The sequence below is a fragment of the Alosa alosa genome, chromosome 23 (assembly GCF_017589495.1).
Source record: "Alosa alosa isolate M-15738 ecotype Scorff River chromosome 23, AALO_Geno_1.1, whole genome shotgun sequence".
Lineage (NCBI taxonomy): Eukaryota > Metazoa > Chordata > Actinopteri > Clupeiformes > Clupeidae > Alosa > Alosa alosa.
This window is the reverse complement of record NC_063211.1, coordinates 16,474,730-16,497,265: the sequence shown is the minus strand read 5'-3', so window position 1 is coordinate 16,497,265 and position 22,536 is coordinate 16,474,730. Positions and strand designations below refer to the sequence as shown.

At 41.7% G+C, this 22,536-nt stretch overlaps 1 protein-coding gene across 1 annotated transcript; it reads left to right on the top strand.

Annotated features, from left to right (window-relative positions):
- The first annotated feature begins 230 nt into the window (after positions 1–230).
- Positions 231–22,532, top strand: LOC125288845 (protein Wnt-6-like). Its single transcript, XM_048235518.1, has 4 exons — positions 231–307; positions 4,671–4,891; positions 20,006–20,322; positions 22,017–22,532. The coding sequence occupies exons 1-4, from the start codon at positions 231–233 to the stop codon at positions 22,494–22,496; spliced, it is 1,095 nt and encodes a 364-aa protein (XP_048091475.1). The 3' UTR covers positions 22,497–22,532.
- Positions 22,533–22,536: the final 4 nt, after the last annotated feature.

Genomic DNA, 22,536 nt, shown 5'->3' with positions numbered 1-22,536 from the left:
ACGTTCAGTGAGGGGCGCGTGTAAGTCAGCAGATGCTCGTATGAGCACGGAAAGACATACGGAAACATCTGCCACTGCTTATAGCGGTCTTCGCTATGAGCTGGAACTAATTTTGCGTTTAACAGATGTCCATTAATAGGACGGCGTACAGTTTTCCGGCAGGTGTACAAGGCCGACTCTCGTCTCTGAACTGCTAGGTGTGCAGTCGGAGAGGACAAACATACCTCCGGATGATGCTCCTGTCACGGATCAATCTCACTCTGGCCTTCATCCTCCTGAGTCCAGTCAGCATTCTCCGCTTGTGGTGGTAAGCCATGCTCTGTAGTTGATGAGACATTTCATATATTTCATATCATAGACTAAATTAGTCATATTGTTCATGTTCATTTGAACTTTTACAAGTATAAAGGCGGGCGGGGGCAGAATGGCAAAACATCATGACAACGTAAACAAAGTTAGAAAAAGTTTTGTGGTGTGACAAGTAGTAGCATTAACCTCAGCTTTGATTGTTCTAAAAATCTGTTGGTGAGCTGTGGGGTGGTTAGCTCACCTATGGAAATGGCAGAATTTATGGCTCTAGGTTCAGGATCTACAAGTTTGAATGCAGCGAAGAGAACAGGTTTGGTCAGAGGGGTTGAGAGAGAGAGAGAGGAAGAGAGTGAGAGATGGAGAGAGTGACTAATGACTAATGCTGGTGAAGGAAAATGAGAAACACAAGAAGGGTCCAAGTGACAAAGGCCAACAGACTGGGTGTAGACTGTTCTAATTTGCCTGGCCCACATGTGGCCCATATCTGGCCCATGTCTCAGTTTGGCATGGATCTGTCACAGTCTGATCCACACCACTGTGAGGTGTTTTCTGGTAGGAGAGCCGTGTGTGTGTGTGTGTGTGTGTGTGTGTGTGTGTGTGTGTCATCGTAAAACATAACTCACCAGGATGACAGCTCACAGAATTCACAGAATTCACAGGATCACAGAATTCCTCAGAGAAGCATGCTCCGTCACCTCAAGGCGTCGTGCAGCCCTGCAAGCCTAACAAGCCCCCTTTTGGCACAGGCCAAAGAAGTGCACTGAATGTGACTCAGCTCTTACTGGCTTTCATTTGCATACTATCAAACATAGAGACAGCTTTCACATTACAGTTGGCCGTTGATGGAGCCTGGGGCTCATATGACAACGCATGGAAGCATGTCAACTTCCCACACATTATTAAAGGGAATTACCAAAGACTGTCAAAATGCCTTCCTGATACCTGTTTACCTTCCTATTTTAAGGCTAGCTTGTGCAATATTGCAGGCTTGCATCAACAAGTTTGTGACCATATCCACAAACATATCCATACTAAAGTCATTACACACACACCACAGCAGAAACATGCTGTAGAATTAGTCTGAACGGACTTGCATGTGATCAAATCTTAGTTATTATCGGAGAATAATTACAGGATTACTACGGTATGTGTTTATCTATTATTTGTAATTTTTGTTAAAGAGAGATATACTAAATCTGTAAATGTAGATAGGGCAAGATATGATTTTTATTAAAATAGTTTTGTACACATCCTTAAACACATCCTCCATTAAACTTCACCCTTAATGATTGACTACTGTAGTTGATTAGCTCAAATTAACTCTTATTTACATGTCTTATGAGGTTTTTACTTTTGTTAGTCCCACTTTCTTTTGAGAGGAAGAGGAATATTTTTTCAGTGTCTTTTATGTTAATTGGGATCAATATCCAGCATGTTCTGGGTCAGGGTATGGCATCCAAAGTGACAGCATCTGGATTAAAGGTGCACCAGGTATCATTGCACAATAAGACCAGAACAGAGAGAATACAGTACAATTTAACTTAGGGTAGGGGGAGTTGTAAATTGAAAGTACAGTAAGCAGTTCATATTCCTCTTGGCAAAAATAAAATTGTTTAGAGACCTGAAAAAAAAACAGGTACAGTAATAGTAATTAGATTAGCAAGACAGGTTTCTCACAATTCCGAGAACTGTATGCACATTGTTTTCATTTTGTCCATTCGGATCATGTAATTGCATTAACATTACTATTTGTAGTTATGACTGTCTAATAGCAGTCATGTTTTCAAAGTAGTTCAAATGTGAGCATGACATACCTTATCCCTGACTTATCTCTGACATCAGACATAATTCTGCACCATTCCAAGATAAGCAAGTTTAGTGTATCCTTAATACACTATAAAAAGACTGTCTACAACCATGCATGTTACAGTAAAATTAAAGAGCTCGCTGTCACAATTTGTGGTCATAGCTTTAGATACATGTTGTAAAAAAGGACACTCAACATAACCCACTCAGGTCATGCTTTGACTGAGTTAAATTATGTTAGAGAGTGGTGTCAAGTTTACCTGTAATAAACACTATGTGTTGACAAAACAGAGTGAAAGCGACAAGTTGGCTTGACTGTGTTATGCTGAGTGTGCTAATAATTTTTTACAGTGCATTTTAGCCTTGTTAACTAGAGTTCAAAGAGTTTCTGGGACATGTGTGTAAAACTGAAACATCTGGATTCATAGTTGATAGTTTGTCAGTACAGGGGACCCCTCAGCTTGAATATTCAGCTGTTCTGGTCAAACTGGCATTTCTGTTCACCATGTGTCTAGGCTACCATCACCATGTGTCTAGGCTACCTTCATGATTACTTGAAAAGGTCTCAGCACAATTCCACTAAGATTCTGTTCAGAATTCTGTTGTCACATAGACAGACATGGGCGTCTTGAGAATGATTTTGAACTATCTACAGTGTACATATTTTACATTTTCATATTTTATAGATACACATTTGTAGAATCCTGTGTGCCTTCAAGGTGTGGAGGGGGGACTTTCTGAACAACACAATGCGCCCATATCCAGACATCAGATATTAGTGCTGAGAGGTGGAAAGAAAGTTTTATTTTGGTTGTTTCCAGGTCTTGAGTCATAAGTATTCGTACACTAAAACAGATCATCAGTGCAGCATGACTTGTAGGAGGTTTTCGTCAAAAGCCACCCAGCGTGAGCTCAGTTCTTTTTTTCACACATGCTAAACCAATAACTTAAACCGTGATTAGTCCTGCTATTGTGCTAATACCAATAATAAGGCCATAGCAAATAGGTTCCAAGGGATTCTCTCGAACAAAAACCACAGCATGCTCTCTTGCTCACTCACTCACTCACCCACTCACTCACTCACTCACTCACTCACCCACTCTCTTACTCACTCATGGGTAGTTTTCCACACTGTACGCCGTCCAAGCCTCAGTACTTTATCAGACAATACACACTTTGATAACAGAGGTTCGATTCATAGAGGTTGGGTGACTGTCTGTTTTGGCTGCAGGTCCAAGAACAGTGTGCATCTCTCTCTCTCTCTCTCTCTGTGCAATAAAGTTCAAGGTGAACTCCAGCAGTATTGATGCAGTGTTAAGTCATTGTTTCACTCTACAGTTCCCCCAAGTTCACCGTGACAGATGACTAAAGAGGGGGCTAGCTAATGTTGGCTCCTGGGAGAACTCCACCTCGATCAGCAGTGCTGTGTGTGTGCACTCATGCTGGGTCCTGGAGGGTGTGTGTGTGTGTGTGTGTGTGTGTATGTATGTGTTTGTGTGTGTGTGTGTGTGTGTGTGTGTGTGTGTGTGTGTGTGTGTGTGTGTGTGTGCGCGTGCACTGTGTATGTATGTGTGTGTGTGTGTGTGTGTGTGTGTGTGTGTGTGTGTGTGTACTGTATGTGGTCTTGGGGGGGCTCCTCCTCTGTGTGCGGTGCTGACGTCAGTTGCTGTCTTCTTCCAGGAGCTAGGGGAGAGATGGTGTGTGTGTGTGTATGTGTGTGTTTTTGTATATGTGTGTGTGTGGAATCTCATGATGACATCAGTGTGATTTTGGCCATCAGCTGACTACAGCTGTCCTGTCACCTGATGTAGCAGGAAAATCCATTTCTGATCAGTTGGGCTGATTACTTGGGTGTGTGTTTGTGAGTGTGTGTGTGTGTGTGTGTGTGTGTGTGTGTGTGTGTGTGTGATTGTGTGTGTGTGTGTGTGTGTGAGAGAGTGTGTGTGTGTGTGTGTGTATGTGTACTGTATGATTACCCTTTTCATTTGACACACATGGTGACCTCTCTGTAAATCTTGCTCCTTATCTGAATTTCTTTCTCCTCCCCTGTTTTTCTTACCCCCCCTTGATATATTTTTCTCCGTCTCAGATTCAAATTCAAAGATGGGATTGCCCATGTGATTTCAATGGTGCCAAAGAAATCAGTCCTGAACAATGAAAGACATATCATGTGTTTTTATTTCGCTCCATCCTTCCTCTCTCTTTCTTGTTGCTCTCACTCTTTCCTTTCTTTTCTCTATCTCTCCATTTGTTTTGGTCTGTCTATCTATCTCTTTTAATCTCTCTTCTTGATTTGTCTTGATCTGCTTATCTCTCTTCCTTTCCCTCTCTCTCTCTCTCTTGCTCTTTTTCTCTCTCTCCTTGTATCATGCATAGTCAATGTCAAAGCATCTTAATTGTTTCCAAAGGGAAATTGGTTTGCAGTTGAGTTCATGTAAATGCCGTACACATAACTCCTAATTAATAACCAACAACAACAGCATAGAGTTTAAAGTGGATCAATCAGAGATCTTTCTCTCTCACCCCCCCTCTCTCCTTCTCTCTCTGTCTCTTAGGGTGTTGGGTAGCCCTTTGGTCATGGACCACAACAGCATATGCAGGAAGACCAGGCGTGTGGGGGGCAAGCATGCCGAGCTGTGCCAATCTCAGCCGGAGATTGTGCAGGAGGTGGTCAAGGGCGCCCGCATGGGCATGCGAGAGTGCCAGCATCAGTTTCACCAGCACCGGTGGAACTGCACCAACCAAAGCAAGAGCCTGGCCAAGATTCTACAACAAGGTGAGGGGCACAGGAAGAGAAACGAAGGACAGTGAAGACAGAAAACCAGATAATGTAGTCCAGTAAAAGACTCACCTGATTGTTATTTTATTGTTTTTGACGGTAAATAGGCTTGGTTGTCGATTAGCTTCCTGTGGGAAATCCTTTACCTATTTTGGGATTTTAAAGGGAAACTTGGCAGGATTAGCTATTTCTCCCTCTGCTGGAGAAATTGGGCATTATGCTATTTAAAACTGTGGAAAAAGGTAAGGATAAAGCACATGGATTTGTTTAAGCTAGAGAAACGGTTAGCATAAGTTCGGCAGAACAATGTGGATGTTACAAGGTAAGGAAGTTAGGGTTAGGAAGTTAGGAAGTTCCTTGTTTCTCACTTCTCTTTGCGCTCCGCAACTGAATATCAAACGTCCAGCCAACTTCACCGTGCTCTTTCAGCGACGGTAGTCTCAATGTCAGTGTTGCAAGGTAGTCTCAATGTCAGTGTTGCAAGGTAGTCTCAATGTCAATGTTGCTAGGTAGTCTCAATGTCAGTGTTGCAAGGTAGTCTCAATGTCAATGTTGCAAGGTAGTCTCAATGTCAGTGTTGCAAGGTAGTCTCAATGTCAGTGTTGCAAGGTAGTCTCAATGTCAATGTTGCAAGGTAGTCTCAATGTCAGTGTTGCAAGGTTGGTTTTCTGCCTGGGGACGCTGGGGGGATCAGGGAAAGTCACCATTTTCACCGGAACAGGTCATTTAACCATCCAAATGGTTTGTTATGTTAGTTGCCAAGTTCCAAGTACAAGAAACATGTATTGAAATGAAAGAAATTGATTAATGAGTGAATGGATAAAATGATAATGGCCAATCAAGGTATGAAATGACATGTCAGGCATCTTCTGGCCATGATGCATGTACATCTTATCATTTTATTTTTTGGCCTATGACTAAAGAAGACATAGAAGTAGACATGAGCTATTAGTCTGAGCGAATAAGGGTTGAAGGTGGAAGTAAATACAGCAAAAGGATATTTGGTATCAATCGAACCGTAATTTCATGCAGATTAAGAATTTCAGTACCAGAAAAAAGATATACAGCTTTGAATGGACCATGGTATAATGATTATTGGGCCAAAATCGTATATTATCACATATAGATATTAGCTGATATCTCCCATACTGGTAAAAGGATCTTTACCAAACTTGGTGTACTTACTCACCATAAGTTCTTGATGAAATTAGTAGGTGTTTAATGTCTTGGGGTCAAATGTCAAGGTCACGTGAGGTCATACTTGACATGCAATGTTTGTTTTATACCTCTCAAGCAGATTGAAGGATCCTCATTAAACCCAACACAGTTAATTAAGCCTAAATTAACTGATAAGGCATTAAATATCATGGGGTCACAGGTAGAGGTTAAAGGTCATGAGGCTATAGCTGGCTGAGGCATAGATTCAACTATCTGAATTGACATTAAAAAAGATTATGACCTTTATTAAAGCAAAACAAACTTTATTGTTGTTTCAACCTCCACATCTTATTTATGACCGCCGCTTCTAGCTTAAACCATATAGGTTTAGTCAGATTTTTTTTTTTTTTTTTTTTTTTTTTTTTTTTTTTTTTTTTTTTTAGCATATCCAAATTTCCGTCAATGATTCCCGGGACACTGAAAAGACCGGGTAGACAAAACTTGGTGGGCATGTAACCCCATATGGATAGCATGGAACCATCGTTTTTCGTTTTGATCTGTAGCCCCCCCGCTGGACTGGACCCCCTGAAAGGAGGGTAGGGCAGACACAGTTTTCTGTGAATATCTCGAAAACCGTAGGGTTTAGGAGGACCATTTTTTTTTGTATGTTGATCTCAAGGGGCCATGTCAACCCATTCCATAACCACTCATTTCATGTATAGCGCCACCTAGTTAAACACAAAAAAAGTAAAAATGAGGTGTTGTAATTGAAGGTATCTGTGACCTAACATAGTCAAAACTGCACGAAAATTGGAATTGTAGGATCATTATGACACCCTCTGTATGTGCACGCCAAGTTTTGTGGAATTCCTTTCATGGGGGCCACACAATAAATTAATTTATGTTACTATACACCAACTGGCCTGTAGGTGGCGGAGACAGTTTTCTGTGAATATCTCGATAACCGTGAGGGCCTAGGAGGTCCACCTTTTTATGTATGTTGGTCTTAAGGGGGCATGTCAACCCATCCCATTACCACTTATTTCATGTATAGCGCCACCTAGTTAAAAATTAAAAAAGCAAAAAAATTAGGTGTTTTCATCACAATATCTCTGGCTGACAAGGTCAAAACTGCACGAAATTAAAAGTGTAGGATCATTATGACACCCTCCGAATGCATGCCACGTTTTGTGTACTTTCGTTCATGGGGGGCCTTACAATAAAATAATTTATGTGTACATTTAGTGACGATACACCAACAAGGATTCCCGGACACTGAAAGACCGGGTACACAAAACTTGGTGGGCATGTACCCCCACATGGATAGCATGGAACCGTCATTCTTCGTTTTTGATCTGTAGCCCCCGCTGGACTGGACCCCCGAAAGGAGGGTAGGGCAGACACAGTTCTCTGTGAATATCTTGAGAACTGTAGGGATGACCGATTTTTCCAGATGTTTGCCTCCAGGGGTCATGTTAACCCATTCCATGTGCACACATGTGCATAAACAGATACACACGCGCACACACATACATTTACAGTAATCATAATGTATGACACATACTCACACAGTAGACATATGTAAATGCATGCATGCACATGCACAAACACACACATACGCAGGCAAACACACAAGCACGCATACACACACACACACACACACCCACACACATAAACATAAATTTGTACATGCACACATGCACATAATTCAAGAATTTTTCCCGCCATCTACTCCCTGAATTTTTGGTCATTGATACCGGAACACCCAACCACCGGGGTACATGAAATTTGGTGGGTATGTAGCCCCACTAGACTTTTACGGAAAAATTTAATTTCGGCCCCGGGACCACCACCAGCGACATCTAATAAGGATAGGGACGATGTTCACATGAAGTGTAATTCCCATTTCTTCTTGAAGCGAAATAAATCTGAGGATGTTTATCGACATGCCTGGTTTTACTGCAGGTACGTTAATCTTGTAATATCAATAAGGACCTAGGTAATGTTACCGTTAATGTTAGTTGATTGATGGAGGCATTTGATTGATTGCATTTGTAGAAAACTATAAATGCGGTTATACCAAACAAATTGATAGCAGCACTGTTTGTATCTTTTCGACTGTCATTTATTGCACGCTACAAAATCATTCTGTGCAATGGAAGATTTACCAACGCTACACCGGTCTGATACAGTTTTGCCTATACATGCGAGACTGAGACGCCTGTTTATTTTGTTTTAAGTGCGCATGGTGTGAGAGGGGAATCGATGTGCTTTGATTACAGCTTGGTAGTTGTAGTCTTGTGAAATTAAAAAGCACGTGTGTGTGAAGTATACAAACAATGACACGTTCATTTCGTTAATGGCTGCTTTAGCAACACACCTTAAGCTACTGTGTAGTGGGTCCCATCTAGAAGTGGCTACTTCATTCAAGGCTTTCCTTGACTCATGGAGCTGCTTGAATGTTATTACAATTTTTTGCCACGATATGGCAGTTTAAGTCCGCTTGATACTGTAAGGCGTAAGCCATTGGTTTCCAAAGGAGATTTTATTTGTGTCGCCAGCATAGCCTATTGACAATTTATGTTGTAAATAGGCCTACCTTATAATCCTACCTGTAGCTTAGGGAAGCTAACAGCTTTCTATTAGGATCTAGTTTGTTAGTTACCGTTTTGTCATAACTCCCTGTTGCATTTTTGCATTTAGAATAGCCAGAGCGTGTATATCTCAATCGGAAAATTAAACAATATCGGGTGCCTATGGACTAGGCTGGGTGAACCCAGCCTGATCTGCCCGCTATTTATTTTTTGATTTCTTAAAAGATTGAGCTTGGTCTGATGAAAGCCAGACTAGCCATGGACCTCAGTTACACAATGCAAGGGAACATGAATCAGCCTATATTTCCACTAACAATAACGGACAAAAGCTCTTCAACTTTGGCCCGTTAAAATGTGTATGAACAGTCTAGCGACGCATTTCATCAAGGCCCATTTGGACATGTCAGTTATTTGCACCACTGGTTAGATGTAAAACAGCATTTCGTTTCAGACTAGGCTACTGTTACTTAATTTGTGCATTAACAATAACGTTTCAGACTACTGTTACTTAATTTGTGCATTGCCAATAAAGTATTACATGAACTAAAGATGACTAAAATCTTATGTAGAAGAAGAAACATTCACAAAAAATCCATCCATCCAAAAATGACCTTTGTTTTTGATAGCTGTTGAAAACGGCATGGAACTGACAGAGATGTTTTTGTTTATAAAAACACAAAAAAAAAATAAATAAATAAATAACATTATGCTGATACCTTTTGCTTTTCCCAAACACAATGTAGCCTACAGGTGTAAGTGACCTTTCATCAATCCAGTTGCAATGGATGAACTGTGATTAACTGCCCTACTTGTGATTGTTTAGAGATTTTAAAGGTTTTATAACAATGCTACATCTTCTTTGGCTATTCTACAATCTATTCACCTTTTCAGCACCAGTAGGCTACTTTCTGTGCAGCCGCACACACACACTCAGGCATGCCAAACAAGCATACACAAAAGTTTCAAGAGTGGGGGATGGAGTAAAATATGGAGACAAATTGAAGTGTGATTTATTTTCGCGGAACGGATGTACAGGACTGAGCGGCGGTCATATTTTGTACCGCTATGCGGTACATCTAGTTTAGTATTGTAGTAGTAGCCTCTCTGAAACCAGGAGAAATCAAAATAATTTGCTGTTTTAAAAATACAAACATCTGTGTGAATACCTGTTTCAGTTCATAAATGATATTGGAGTAAAAAAACAAAGTACTATTACATAACATTCAGTACATCAATTGTAGTTCATTTAGACAAGCTGAATAGCAGAAGTTTTAGATTAAATCCAAACCATTTCTGCTAAACATCTGATAAACATTGTCCCAGCTTTTTCCTTCAACTTAAATTATAACGCCAGACAATCGATGTAAATGTCTATGTTGATAGATGTTGGAAATAAAAAATACCCTTGCATCGCATTGCAATAGTCATACTTTGTTCCCTGAAGTTGGTAGTAGGCATATAAGCAACGGCAGCAGCAGACTGATATTACCTAGGATTCTACTAGGTATTATGGTGGGTTTTCAGGATGTGAAGGGATGTAATCATGGGTTTCATAAAGGTTTATACTATTGCATGGGTTTTCATGTTTTAGAATAATGTAGTCATGATTGTCATAAGTCTTAATGTCACTGCATTTGCTGTGAGTAAGGTGAGGTCATTGTATCCTGTGTAGGCCAAACCAACTGTCAGAGGAGTGGGGTGAGGGGAAAAGTACTGGGGGTACCAGGATGAGAGGATCCCCTCCTTACATGGTTAGGGGAGAGTCAAGTCAAGTCTTGACAATATTTTACATATGTTACCTATGCATTACATAGGTTTGTATATAGTTTTATGCATGATGGGAAGATGGTTTCCACCAATGTAAGCAACCCTTCTTGGTACTGATTGGTGAAGGGTGTTGAGGGAGAGGAGGTGCTGGACAGGACAGGGATGAGGAGGCCACGGTGCCTTATGAGTTAGTGCCTGTCCAGCTAGGAAGAGAATATGATAAGAAGGCCTTATTTCACCTAACTTATGGTTTCCACCAATGTAAATGACCCTTCTTGGTACTGATTGGTGAAGGGTGTTGATGGAGATGGCTTGAGAGGGTGGCACTTCTCAAGGGCTGAGGAGTATAAAATATAGTGTATAGCCATCCGTAGGGGAGATCTTGTCGGGGGCCCCAGCTGATGACATCTCCTCCCTATTGCTTTGATGGTTGGTCTGAACTTTGGTTGGGCTGTACTATCATTGCAATATGGTGAATAAAGATCAACAGTCTTCGGAAAATCTTCTATCTACATTGTCTCCTTCGGATGCCTTGTTCCAGAGTGCTAAATTACTAAATAGTCAAATGGTAATTGTTAATTGGACAATTGGATTTGGAAGTGGACATTTTCTAGCCTGGAAAATCCAGACCCTGGTGATCTAGAAAGATTAAGGGTCTGGCCACGAACAATGTAATGGCCTAACTCGAGGGGCAGCACCAAGCATGCTTTTGAAAATCTCACTGCATGCAATTGGATAACACTAGACCAATGTTTACTCTGAATGATTCTGGACTTCGACACAATTGGATAACACTATGACCAATGTTTACTGACCTCCAACGTTGCAGCGCTTTCGTCATCAGTTTAGCTCGCCTCTGGCCCGCATATATATCAGATATGCCGATTTGATTGGTTCCCCAGGATGCAAGGGGTAAAAGTAACGTGCATCATTGCTCATTCCATTGTGCTCTCGCGAGAACTCTGAATTTCCAGGGTAGACATTTTCCACGACAGTATCATGATTGGAGTCGTTCCTCTTCAAGTGCTGTCTCATCATCCATTGCAGTGAAATGGAAAATAATGAATCAAGACACCACTGAGCACAACTAAATACTGATATTCACCCCAGGGGAAAATATTGCTTCTTACAACAGTCTCATCTTTCAGAAACAAAATTTAGAAAATAAACTGCTATCCTAATACTTTGTGTCCCTTAATGTGCTTTGTAAGAAATTATAAGGTGGCTTGTAACTCATACAATTAAATCCCATTTTTTAAGAGATGGACAAATTCGTATTTAATTATATTATTGATATCTACCGTCAAAATCTTCCAAAATATTTAGATATTATTTTTTGCCCACCCCTAACTTCAACTGAACAGATAACAACGGACATGCCACATTACTAACATCAAAACTGGAAGACAATGCTAGTCTTCAGGGTCACAGAAATTGCCAGGAGAAAGTGAACAACACCTTGTCCATGAAGGGAAATAGCAAGGGCCACAGTTAATAGTCATACTAACTTATGGAAAGTCACAACAGCACAGAAAGCTATAATTTACAGCTGGAAGTAGCACTGCTTGTACTGTGGAAAGGACTGCATGGGCAATATTGAAAGAGATAAAAAAGGCATTCAGAACATGTTTGATGATGGTGGATGTTATTGACCAATGTTTATAACAATACCGGTGATATTAAATGGTTCCTAGACTGTTGATGAGTGTACTATTCTGAATGTCATTTTGCCATGCTCCATTCAAAGCCCTATATATTTTTTTCGGTACAAATATGCGCTGTAGGCACCACAAATTCTTAATCTACAGAAAATTACGATTCAAATGATACCAAATATGCTTTTGCTGTATTTACTTCCACCTTTGACCCTTTTCTAGGCTAACTCACTCACTCACATTAGTGAGTTCCATTTTGGTGAATGGATGAAGAGAGACTATTTGATTACATGGATTTGCATACTGTGAATAAATTAAAAGCCCAGACAAAACAGTAATAATATAAGATAGAATTACATATCAGGGCTTTCTGGAAATTATTGGGTTACACTTTACTTGACAGTATCGACATAAGAGTGACATGACACTGTCATGAACTTGTCATAAACAAGTCATAAACGTTTATGACATAACGCTGTCATTAAGTGTCATTCGGTTTTTGTCATAACAAATTAGGGTTAGGATTAGGGTTAAAGTTAGGGTTAGGGATAGGGTTAGAGGTTAGGGTTAGGGTTCATGTGTCATGACATTGTCATGTATTCATGACAGTGTCATGTCACTCTTATGTCGATACTGTTATGTCGATAGTGTTACCAATTATTGTCTCCATGTTTAGGCTTTTGTGAAGTCCATTTTGTTGAGTAGGCTTATCAGAGTGGTGATTAATGACAGGGCTAGTGAAGACTAAACACAAGTAAACAGTTTATCCACCTCTGAAATGTCAGAAATAGAGTTTATACCACATTTATTCAAGTTTATCGACTGCTCAAAGAGGTAACATTCAAGAATCATACTGTATTATCCACATTCACAATATGTACACTCATCAACAGTCTAGGAACCATTTAATATCACCGGTATTGTTATAAACATTGGTCAATAACATCCACCATCATCAAACATGTTCTGAATGCCTTTTTTATGCATGGCATAGTCCACCTTACCGTAATCACAGGAATCATAGTTTACCCACCTCTTATTTTACCACTACACCCCTGATTTACAGTGTTAAATCATCTGGATTTCCTCGTGTTTTCTTGTATCCCGCATGTCTTCACCGTTTTAGGAGTCAGCCAAACTCCTGGTCTTGACCACAAGGAGAAAGAAAAAAACACACACACACACACACGCACACACAGCTCCTTCTACACTGCCTCACTCACTCACACGTTACCACACTTTCAGGAACATAATCCAGCATAATTCCCAGAAAAATAATTTTTCTTGGAGCTCACAGAGCAGGCCTTGCTGACACAATGACTTAGCGTGCGGGGGACAGGGGTGGTGGTTTCAGAGTGTGTGTGTGTGTGGGGAGGGGGGGTGTTGAAGGGGGAGTCCGGGTGGCCCCCATACTCCCGATTTACTCACAGCTTAGTTAGGTCCTTCTCAACAGCCCCGGAGTTTGGGATACTCGCCAGCGCCCCCTCAGGTCATAGTAAGGCACACAGAGCTGGCTGAGGGAATAGGTGAGGACAGGGCGTGCAGGCCTGCGATCACACACAGACTGCTGTTGCACCCATCACACACACGGTGAGTGTAAAAGAGCTGAGAAGGTGTGTAGTACCACTATCTGCCACAGAGAGGAGCTCTTCATGAGAGAAGGGTTACAGTCGGTGGGTCTCATAAAATTAGAATATCGTGGAAAAGTTAACCCCCCCCCCTACTTTTTTTAAAAAAAAAAAATAAATCTTTCATATATTTTAGATTCATCAGATATAAAGTGAGATATTTCAAGCAATTTTTAGTTTTAATCTTGATTATTATGGCTTACAGCTCATGAAAACCCCAAAATGAGTCTCTCAAAATGTTAGAATAAAGAGGTTATAATACAGAAATGTCGACCATTTGAAAATAAATGCTTTCGCACAAATTACTGCATCAATGTGGTGCAGTATGGAGGCAATCAGCTGTGGCACTGCTGAGGTGTTATGGAAGCCCAGGTTGCTTTGCCTTAAGGTTGTCTGTATTGTTGGGTCTGCTGTCTCTCATTTTCCTCTTGACAATGCCCCATAGATTCTCTATGGGGTTCAGATCAGACCAGAGTATCGAGTCTGGCCATTCAAGCACAGTAATTATGGTAAGCAAACCAGTTACTAGCAGTTTTGGCACTGTGCGGCGCAGGTGCTGAAAAAATGAAATCAGCATCTCCATGAAACTTGTCAGCAGATGGAAACATGAAGTTCTCTAAAATCTCCTGATAGAAGGCTGCATTGACTTTGGACTTGATAAAGCACAGTGGACCGACACCAGCAGATGACAGTCCACTCCCTGTGAAGTTCCCCCAAGTTCTTGAATAGACTGTCATCCCTGTTGATTGCACACCTTTTCCTACCACACTCTTCCCTTCCAATCAACTTCCCACAAATATGCTTTCATACAGCACTCTGTGAACACCATGCCCACCTTCTGTGGCTTACCCTCTTTGTGGAGGGTATCCATGAGTGCCTTCTGGACAACTATCAAGTCTGCAGTCTTTCCCATGATTGCGGTTGTGTTTACTGAACCAGACTAAGGCTCAGGACACATTTCTTTCCTCATTCCTCTTAGAACTTCATTCTAATTTTTAAAACAATTTTTTTTTTCATTTATATCTAATGAATCTAGAACATATGAAAGATCCACTTTTTGAAATAACAGAGGGAAAATGTATTTTTTCCACAATATTCTAATTTTTTGAGACCCACCTGCAAATCTGAGCTGATGTTTTGCCCCTTGAGTGTCTTTCAACCAACTTTTGATTTTAACATGATCAGCCCAGTACTTAACTAATATTCTGATTTTGCCACCTAAAAGTGCTTCTGAAGGACTGTCTGGGTGAAATACATTGATTTTTGACATGGATATTACCCTAGTTATACACAGTGGGACTTCAGGAAGAAAAGGACACCACACTTAACAAGATTAGCTACTTTCAAAGGTAGTTAGAAAACTGAAACATTAAGTTTTTCAGAATTTTCAACATGCAAGGTCAGTTCAAATGCTGAAATCAATGCCCTACCCATCAGGAAAAAGGTATACACTGAAGCACTGACAAATGTTTAAACAAATTATGAAAGTCTTGGACTCTTGGAGTTTCTGCTCATCCATCTCATGTCACACATTGGCCTAAATTACAGTGAAAAAGCAGCAAAACTACAGCTCTCATGCTCACAGCTACAGGCATAAATATTTTAGGCATAATTAGTGATGAACAGCTGAATACTGCAATTACAGGTAATGGCAGACACATTCTTACAGGTCATCAAGCTGCCTGTGCCTTGATTAGTGGCACACCCTAAGGGTGTTGTCCAAGGTGTGTGTGTGACTGCACTGTGCTCGTGTGTGTGTGTTTGTGTGTGACTGTCTGTGTGTGGGTGGTGACTGGCTGACGTCTCCAGAGCGCATCTGTCTTTAATGTTTGGTGTTTATAAAACGGGTGCTGAAGCATCTATGCCTTGGCCTGACTGTGCGGATTTCCGAATGTGTATGTTTGCATATGAATCATACACTTACTGATACCCAATCTACTTAAGCCACACATGTAAGCTAAGAGAAAGAGCCTTGAAACTGGATCATTGTCTTTAGTCGCATTAGTATACCATAAGCACCTGCAAGACTCCGGAGTGCAGGGTGACTGAGCCGCATACAGTAAAAAGCACCTCACGTGCCCTCCTAAGCCTCCTCCCTCTCCCTCTCTCTCAGACAGGCCCAGACAGCGCCAGACAGAGACATGTGGGGAATGTGCCCCTTTAGGGGTCGAATTAGACACATTTATCATTAACTAGATGTACCGCATAGCGGAACAAAATATGACCGTCGCTCAGTCCTGTACATCCGTTCCGTGAAAATAAATCACACTTCAATTTGTCTCCATATTTTACTCCATCCCCCACTCTTAAAACTTTTGTGTATGCTTGTTTGGCATGCCTGAGTGTGTGTGTGCGGCTGCACAGAAAGTAGCCTACTGGTGCTGAAAAGGTGAATAGATTGTAGAATAGCCAAAGAAGATGTAGCATTGTTATAAAACCTTTAAAATCTCTAAACAATCACAAGTAGGGCAGTTCATCACAGTTCATCCATTGCAACTGGATTGATGAAAGGTCACTTACACCTGTAGGCTACATTGTATTTGGGAAAAGCAAAAGGTATCAGCATAATTTTATCTATTTATTTATTTATTTATAAACAAAAACATCTCTGTCAGTTCCATGCCGTTTTCAACAGCAAAAACAAAGGTCATTTTTGGATGGATGGATTTTTTGTGAATGTTTCTTCTTCTACATAAGATTTTAGTCATCTTTAGTTCATGTGATACTTTTATTGTCAATGCAAAATTAAGTAACAGTAGTCTGAAACGTTATTGTTAATGCACAAATTAAGTAGTCTGAAACGAAATGCTGTTTTACATCTAACCAGTGGTGCAAATAACTGACATGTCCAAATGGGCCTTGATGAAATGCGTCGCTAGACTGTTCATACACATTTTAACGGGCCAAAGTTGAAGAGCTGTTGTCCGTTATTGTTCGTGCAAATATAGGCTGATTCATGTTCCCTTGCATTGTGTAACTGAGGTCCATGGCTAGTCTGGCTTTCATCAGACCAAGCTCAATCTTTTAAGAAATCAAAAAATAAATAGCGGGCAGATCAGGCTGGGTTCACCCAGCCTAGTCCATAGGCACCCGATATTGTTTAATTTTCCGATTGAGATATCCACGCTCTGGCTATTCTAAATGCAAAAATACATCAGGGAGTTATGACAAAACTCTAACTAACAAACTAGATCCTAATAGAAAGCTGTTAGCTTCCCTAAGCTACAGGTAGGCTTATAAGGTAGGCCCATGTACAACATAAATTGTCAATAGGCTATCTGGCGACACAAATAAATCTCCTTTGGAAACCGATGGCTTACGCCTTACAGGATCAAGCGGACTTAAACTGCCATATCGTGGCGAAAAGTTGTAATAAAATTCACGCAGCTCCAAGAGTCAAGGAAAGCGCGAATGAAGTAGCCACTTCTAAATGGGACCCACTACACAGTAGCTTAAGGTGTGTTGATAAAGCAGCCAGAACGAAATGAAGGTGTCATTGTTTGGATACTTCACTGTGCTTTTTAATTTCGCAGACTACTACCAAACTGGAATCAAAGCACATCGATTCCCCTCTCACACCCTGCACGCACTTAAAACAAATAAACAGGCGTCTCAGTCTCACGCATGTATAGGCAAAACTGTATCAGACCGGTGTAACGTTGGTAAATCTTCCATTGCACAGAATGATTTTTGTAGCACGTGCAACAAATGACAGTCAAAAGATACAATTACAGTGCTGCTATCAATTTGCTTGGTATAACCGCATTTAGTTTTCTACAAATGCAATTAATCAAATTGGCCTCCATCACTCAACCAACGCTAACGGTAACATTACCTAGGTCCTTATTGATATTATAAGATTAAAGTACCTGCAGTAAAAGCCAAACATGTCCGATAAACATCCTCAGATTTATTTCGGCTTCAAGAAGAAATGGGCTAGGAAATGCAGCCATGATGATGATGATGAATATTTGGCTTTCTTTTAAAGGAGAATTCCGGTGTGATATTGACCTAAAGTGTATTGAAACATGATACCGAGTGTGAACGTATGTCTCATATTCCCATCTCGGCTTGTCCCCTGCACTCCAAAATCTGGCGCTAGTTAGCCGATGCTACCAACAGCTTTTTCAATAGTGGTGCTTCGGCATCGGGGTAGCCATCAGTAGGTTGTAATACCGATAGTATGTGGGTGCCTGTGTGTGTGGTCATGTGTATATGTGTGCACCGCCATCTACAGGCCAATGAGTGTACAGTCACTAAATGTACACATAACCTAATTTTTTTAGACCCCCATGGATGAAATTCTACGAAACTTGGCATACCCCCAGAGAATGCCAGGTCAATCATACACATAAAATTTGGTGCAGTTCTGAACATCTTAACTGAAGATAGGGGCGGTTAAAGCAGAATAATATTGCATTTTAATTTTTTTACCAGAGGGGTGCAAATCACAAATGAGTGATTATGGGCCAGGCTGATGTGGGCCCTTGAGACCAACATAGCATAAAAGATTCTTCATCCTCAGTGCCACGGTTCAGGTAGTTATTTAGGAAAAACTGCTTTTTTTATGGTTCGGGGCCCAGCACGGGAGTGGCCCCGGGACGAACAATTTTTTTTCCGTAAAAGTCTAGAGGGGCTACATACCCACCAAATTTCATGTGCACTGGTGTTTCGTGTCCCGGTATCGTTGACAAAAAATTCAGGAAGTAGATGACGGAAAAAAAAAAAAAAAAAACTTTGACAATCATTATATGACCGGATCAGCTTAGCTTCACTAGCGGTGGTCATAATTAACAGACTTAGATTTTGATTTTCCTATGGAGCCCATATCAGTGAAAACTTTCCACAGCTTTGTGAGTTGAGTAATTACTGTGAATTCGCAGTAATAGCATCAGCATAAAATTCAGACTTTGTTTTCTGTACCTTTTAATTAGCCTGATTACGAAAGTATATGTATTTATCATAATCACAAGACAAAGTTGACCTCTTAAACTTTCTAAACCATTTATCACGTTGTCTAATGAGATCCAGAATGTTAGAAGTCATCCAAATTGCACTTAATTCTGGTTTCCTTCGTTGGTGCAGCATTATCAAAAGCAGCTATAAAGTGCTGTTTGAACAAAGTCCAAGCCCCATCAACATCATTGCTTCCTAAAACATCTGACCAATCCGAAAGCCTTTCTTTAAACTCATCAGCTGTGTAATGTTTAGTGCATCTGTACCTAATGGAACTATGGTTACCAGTCTTCTTTAGTGATTTAGATACCTTGCGTGTCCAAAAAGTGATGTTACGATCACTCAAAGCAATATCATAACTTTATTTATGGACTTAAATGTTTGGATTTGGAAGTGTGGATTTGAGTTAATACTAATGTCTGGTGAAAATTTCATGTTGGAAATATACTTACTGAAAGAAAATGTTGACGCATTCAATACTTATTTCCGCTGCTGTAGATAGATAGATAGATAGATAGATAGATAGATAGATAGATAGATAGATAGGTAGATAGATAGGAGAGGAGCGGACGAGAGAATGGGTGGAGAGGAGATGATTGACCCTAAGGGTGTTGTCCAAGGTGTGTGTGTGTGCACCGTGTGTGTGTGTGTGTGTATGTGTATGTGTGTGTGTGTTTGTGTGTGACTGTCTGTGTGTGGGTGGTGACTCTCTGGCGTCTCCAGAGCACATCTGTCTTTAATGTTTGGTGTTCATCAAAATGGCTGCTGCAGCACGTATGCCTCAGCCTGACTGTGCTGATTTCTGAATCCATGATTGATGATATTGCGTTTCTGCTAGCTGGCTGCTGATTGCTACCAGAGATCAGTGAGGCTCTACTCACAGGCACAAAAGGCTCCAGAGAGGCGAGACAGACACGGTGACTTCCCATGAGTCAGTTTTCCCGGTAGCACGGATGAAACTGTAGAAAAGTATTTTTAAGCCATTTTTAAGCCATTGATCATCTGGTTTGTGTTTGCATTCCTCACACATTTGCTTACAGTGCCCTCTAAAGGTCAAGGTGTTAAGCAACAGACAGTATAAGTCACTGTTGAATCAGAGCAGATCACATCCTGAGATAAGTCCTGAGATAGCAAAATAAAAACAGAATATTTTGTCGCGACACTTGACTTAATGGTCTAAATATTTTTTATTTTATGTGCAGTAAATGTTTTGACCCTTCAGGTCTTCGTCATCTTTAATCATCATCACCATCATCACCATCATCATCATCATCATCATCATCATCTTCTTCCTCATCCCCCTCCTCCTCATTCTCCTAATCATTGCCTCATGTTATCGTTCTCCCACTGCAGACATCCGCGAGGCGGCATTCGTGTACGCCATCACGGCGGCGGGCGTGGTCCATGCTGTCACCCAGGCCTGCAGTATGGGCGACCTGCTCCAGTGCGGCTGCATCACTAGCCATGGCCCCCCCGCTGCGGACCACCACCCGACGACGCCCCTGACCCCCGCTCTGGCCCAGGAGGGGCCCTGGGAGTGGGGAGGCTGCGGGGATGATGTGGAGTTCGGCTATCAGATATCCAGACAGTTCACCGACTCCAGGAGGAGGAGGGGCAAGAGTGACATCAGGACTTTGATTGACCTGCACAACAACGAGGCAGGAAGGCTGGTAGGTTTGAGTCTTAGGATCAGTTTAGAGCTAGATGTAGTTGTAATAATGTAACTATTGGCAGTGCAGACCATCCTTTATCTCATTGGGTATACTATACACACCACACACACAAACACACAATATACAAGTATACAATATGACTGCAAATGAGTTTTTATATACAAGTATACAATATGGCTTCAAATGTTTCAATATGCAAGTATACAAAATGGGTTCAAATGTTCAGGGCAGATATGTTTGTGATCAGGGCATTGTTAGAGCATGAGTTAACAAGTTACGTAACAGCGTTGTGAGGCGTTTTCCGGAATAGCATGACACAAACATACATTTCAGAGACATTCCAGTCTGGTGGCTTTAGGTGGATTCCCAGACACATGGGTCTAAAGTTGGGTAGGAAATCATTTTTACAGTGTGGAGTGAGATCAGTGCGCTGCAGTGTGATTTGTGTTGGACCCGACATGGTCTGCACACTCATCACTGGCGATAATAAATCCCCTACATCCCCTATGCTCACCTCAAATCACCGTCTCAGACACACACACACACACACACACACACACCATGAACCTGCTGACATGTAGGCACATAAACATATGGATACACACATGCACGTTGTACATACAAAAACACACACACACACACACACACACACACACACACACACACATACACATGCACACCCAAGCCGGTACTGACCTGCACATGCATACACTCTCACATGCACACACACGAACCAAGACGCACGTGTGCACTTGCACACAGTTTCGGAAGTGTACACATGTGCACACACACACTAGCTAGCAGCTCAGCTGTAAAGCATTTTAATTAAAATGTGTTGGGAGATATGGGGGGGTTCATCTATCAGAGGATCATTACCACTAAGGTATATCTGAACCATCTCCGGCCCCCCACTCTCCTCTCCTCTGCTCTCCTCTCGTCTTCTCTGGGAACTGTTGAGTGAAGAGTGGAGTGAGGGGGAGAGAGGGAGAGAGAGATGTGGGAGGTGGAGTGTTGAAGTGGAAAGATGAGGAGATGATGATATTACTCTAAGAATGGAGGGACAGAGAGATAATGAATGAAAGGAGAGATTTAGAGAGGAGTTGGAGCCATAAATTATTTTGGGATTTCTTATCTTTCTTATCTGTGTGTGTGTGTGTGTGTGAGAGAGAGAGAGAGAGAGAGAGAGAGAGAGAGAGAGAGAGAGAGAGAGAGCAGAAGTGTTAAGTGCATGTGCCTCTATGTGTGTATATCTGAATGTACATCATGCTTATGTTTATTTTTGTATGCATATTAAATATGTGTGTGTATATGTTTGGTGTGTGTGTGTGTATGTGTGTCATTGTGTTTTGTGTGTGTGGCTCCTTGTGTATCTGCCATCACATAACACATTTTATATTCCTTTTAAATTTGTGTTTGTGTGTGTGTGTGTGTGTGTGTGTGTGTGTGTGTGTGTGTGTGTGTGTGTGTGTGTGTGTGTGTGTGTGTTCTCAGCCGGTGAGCAGCTTCATGCGTGTTGAGTGTATTTTCCTATTAAATTTGTGTTTGTGTGTGTGTGTGTGTGTGTGTGTGTGTGTGTGTGTGTGTGTGTGTGTGTGTGTGTGTGTGTTCTCAGGCGGTGAGCAGATTCATGCGTGTTGAGTGTATATTCCTATTAAATTTGTGTGTGTGTGTGTGTGTGTGTGTGTTCTCAGGCGGTGAGCAGCTTCATGCGTGTGGAGTGTAAGTGCCATGGCCTGTCAGGCTCGTGCACACTGCGGAGCTGCTGGAGGAAGATCCCCCTCTTCCGCCAGACGGGCGATTGGCTGCTCGAGCGCTTCAAGACCGCCGTGCAGGTGATGGGCAGCAACGATGGCAAATCCCTGATCCCGCTCCATCCGGGGGCCCCGCCAATCCAGCCCCATGACCTCATCTACTCCGCTGAGTCACCTGACTTCTGCCTGGCCAATCGGAGGTTGGGGTCAGAGGGCACGCAGGGGCGCGTGTGTAACGGGATGTCCACGGGTCCCGTGGCGCCCGACGGGCCGGGGGCGTGCGACTCACTGTGCTGTGGGAGGGGTCACCGGGAACACACACTGGTGTACGAGGAGAACTGCGTGTGTCGCTTCCACTGGTGCTGTGTGGTCCAGTGTCAGAGGTGCTCGGTCCGCCGAGACGTCAGCTTGTGTCTCTGAGTAGACGTGCCAACAGCAGGAACGTCTCAAACTAGCAAAC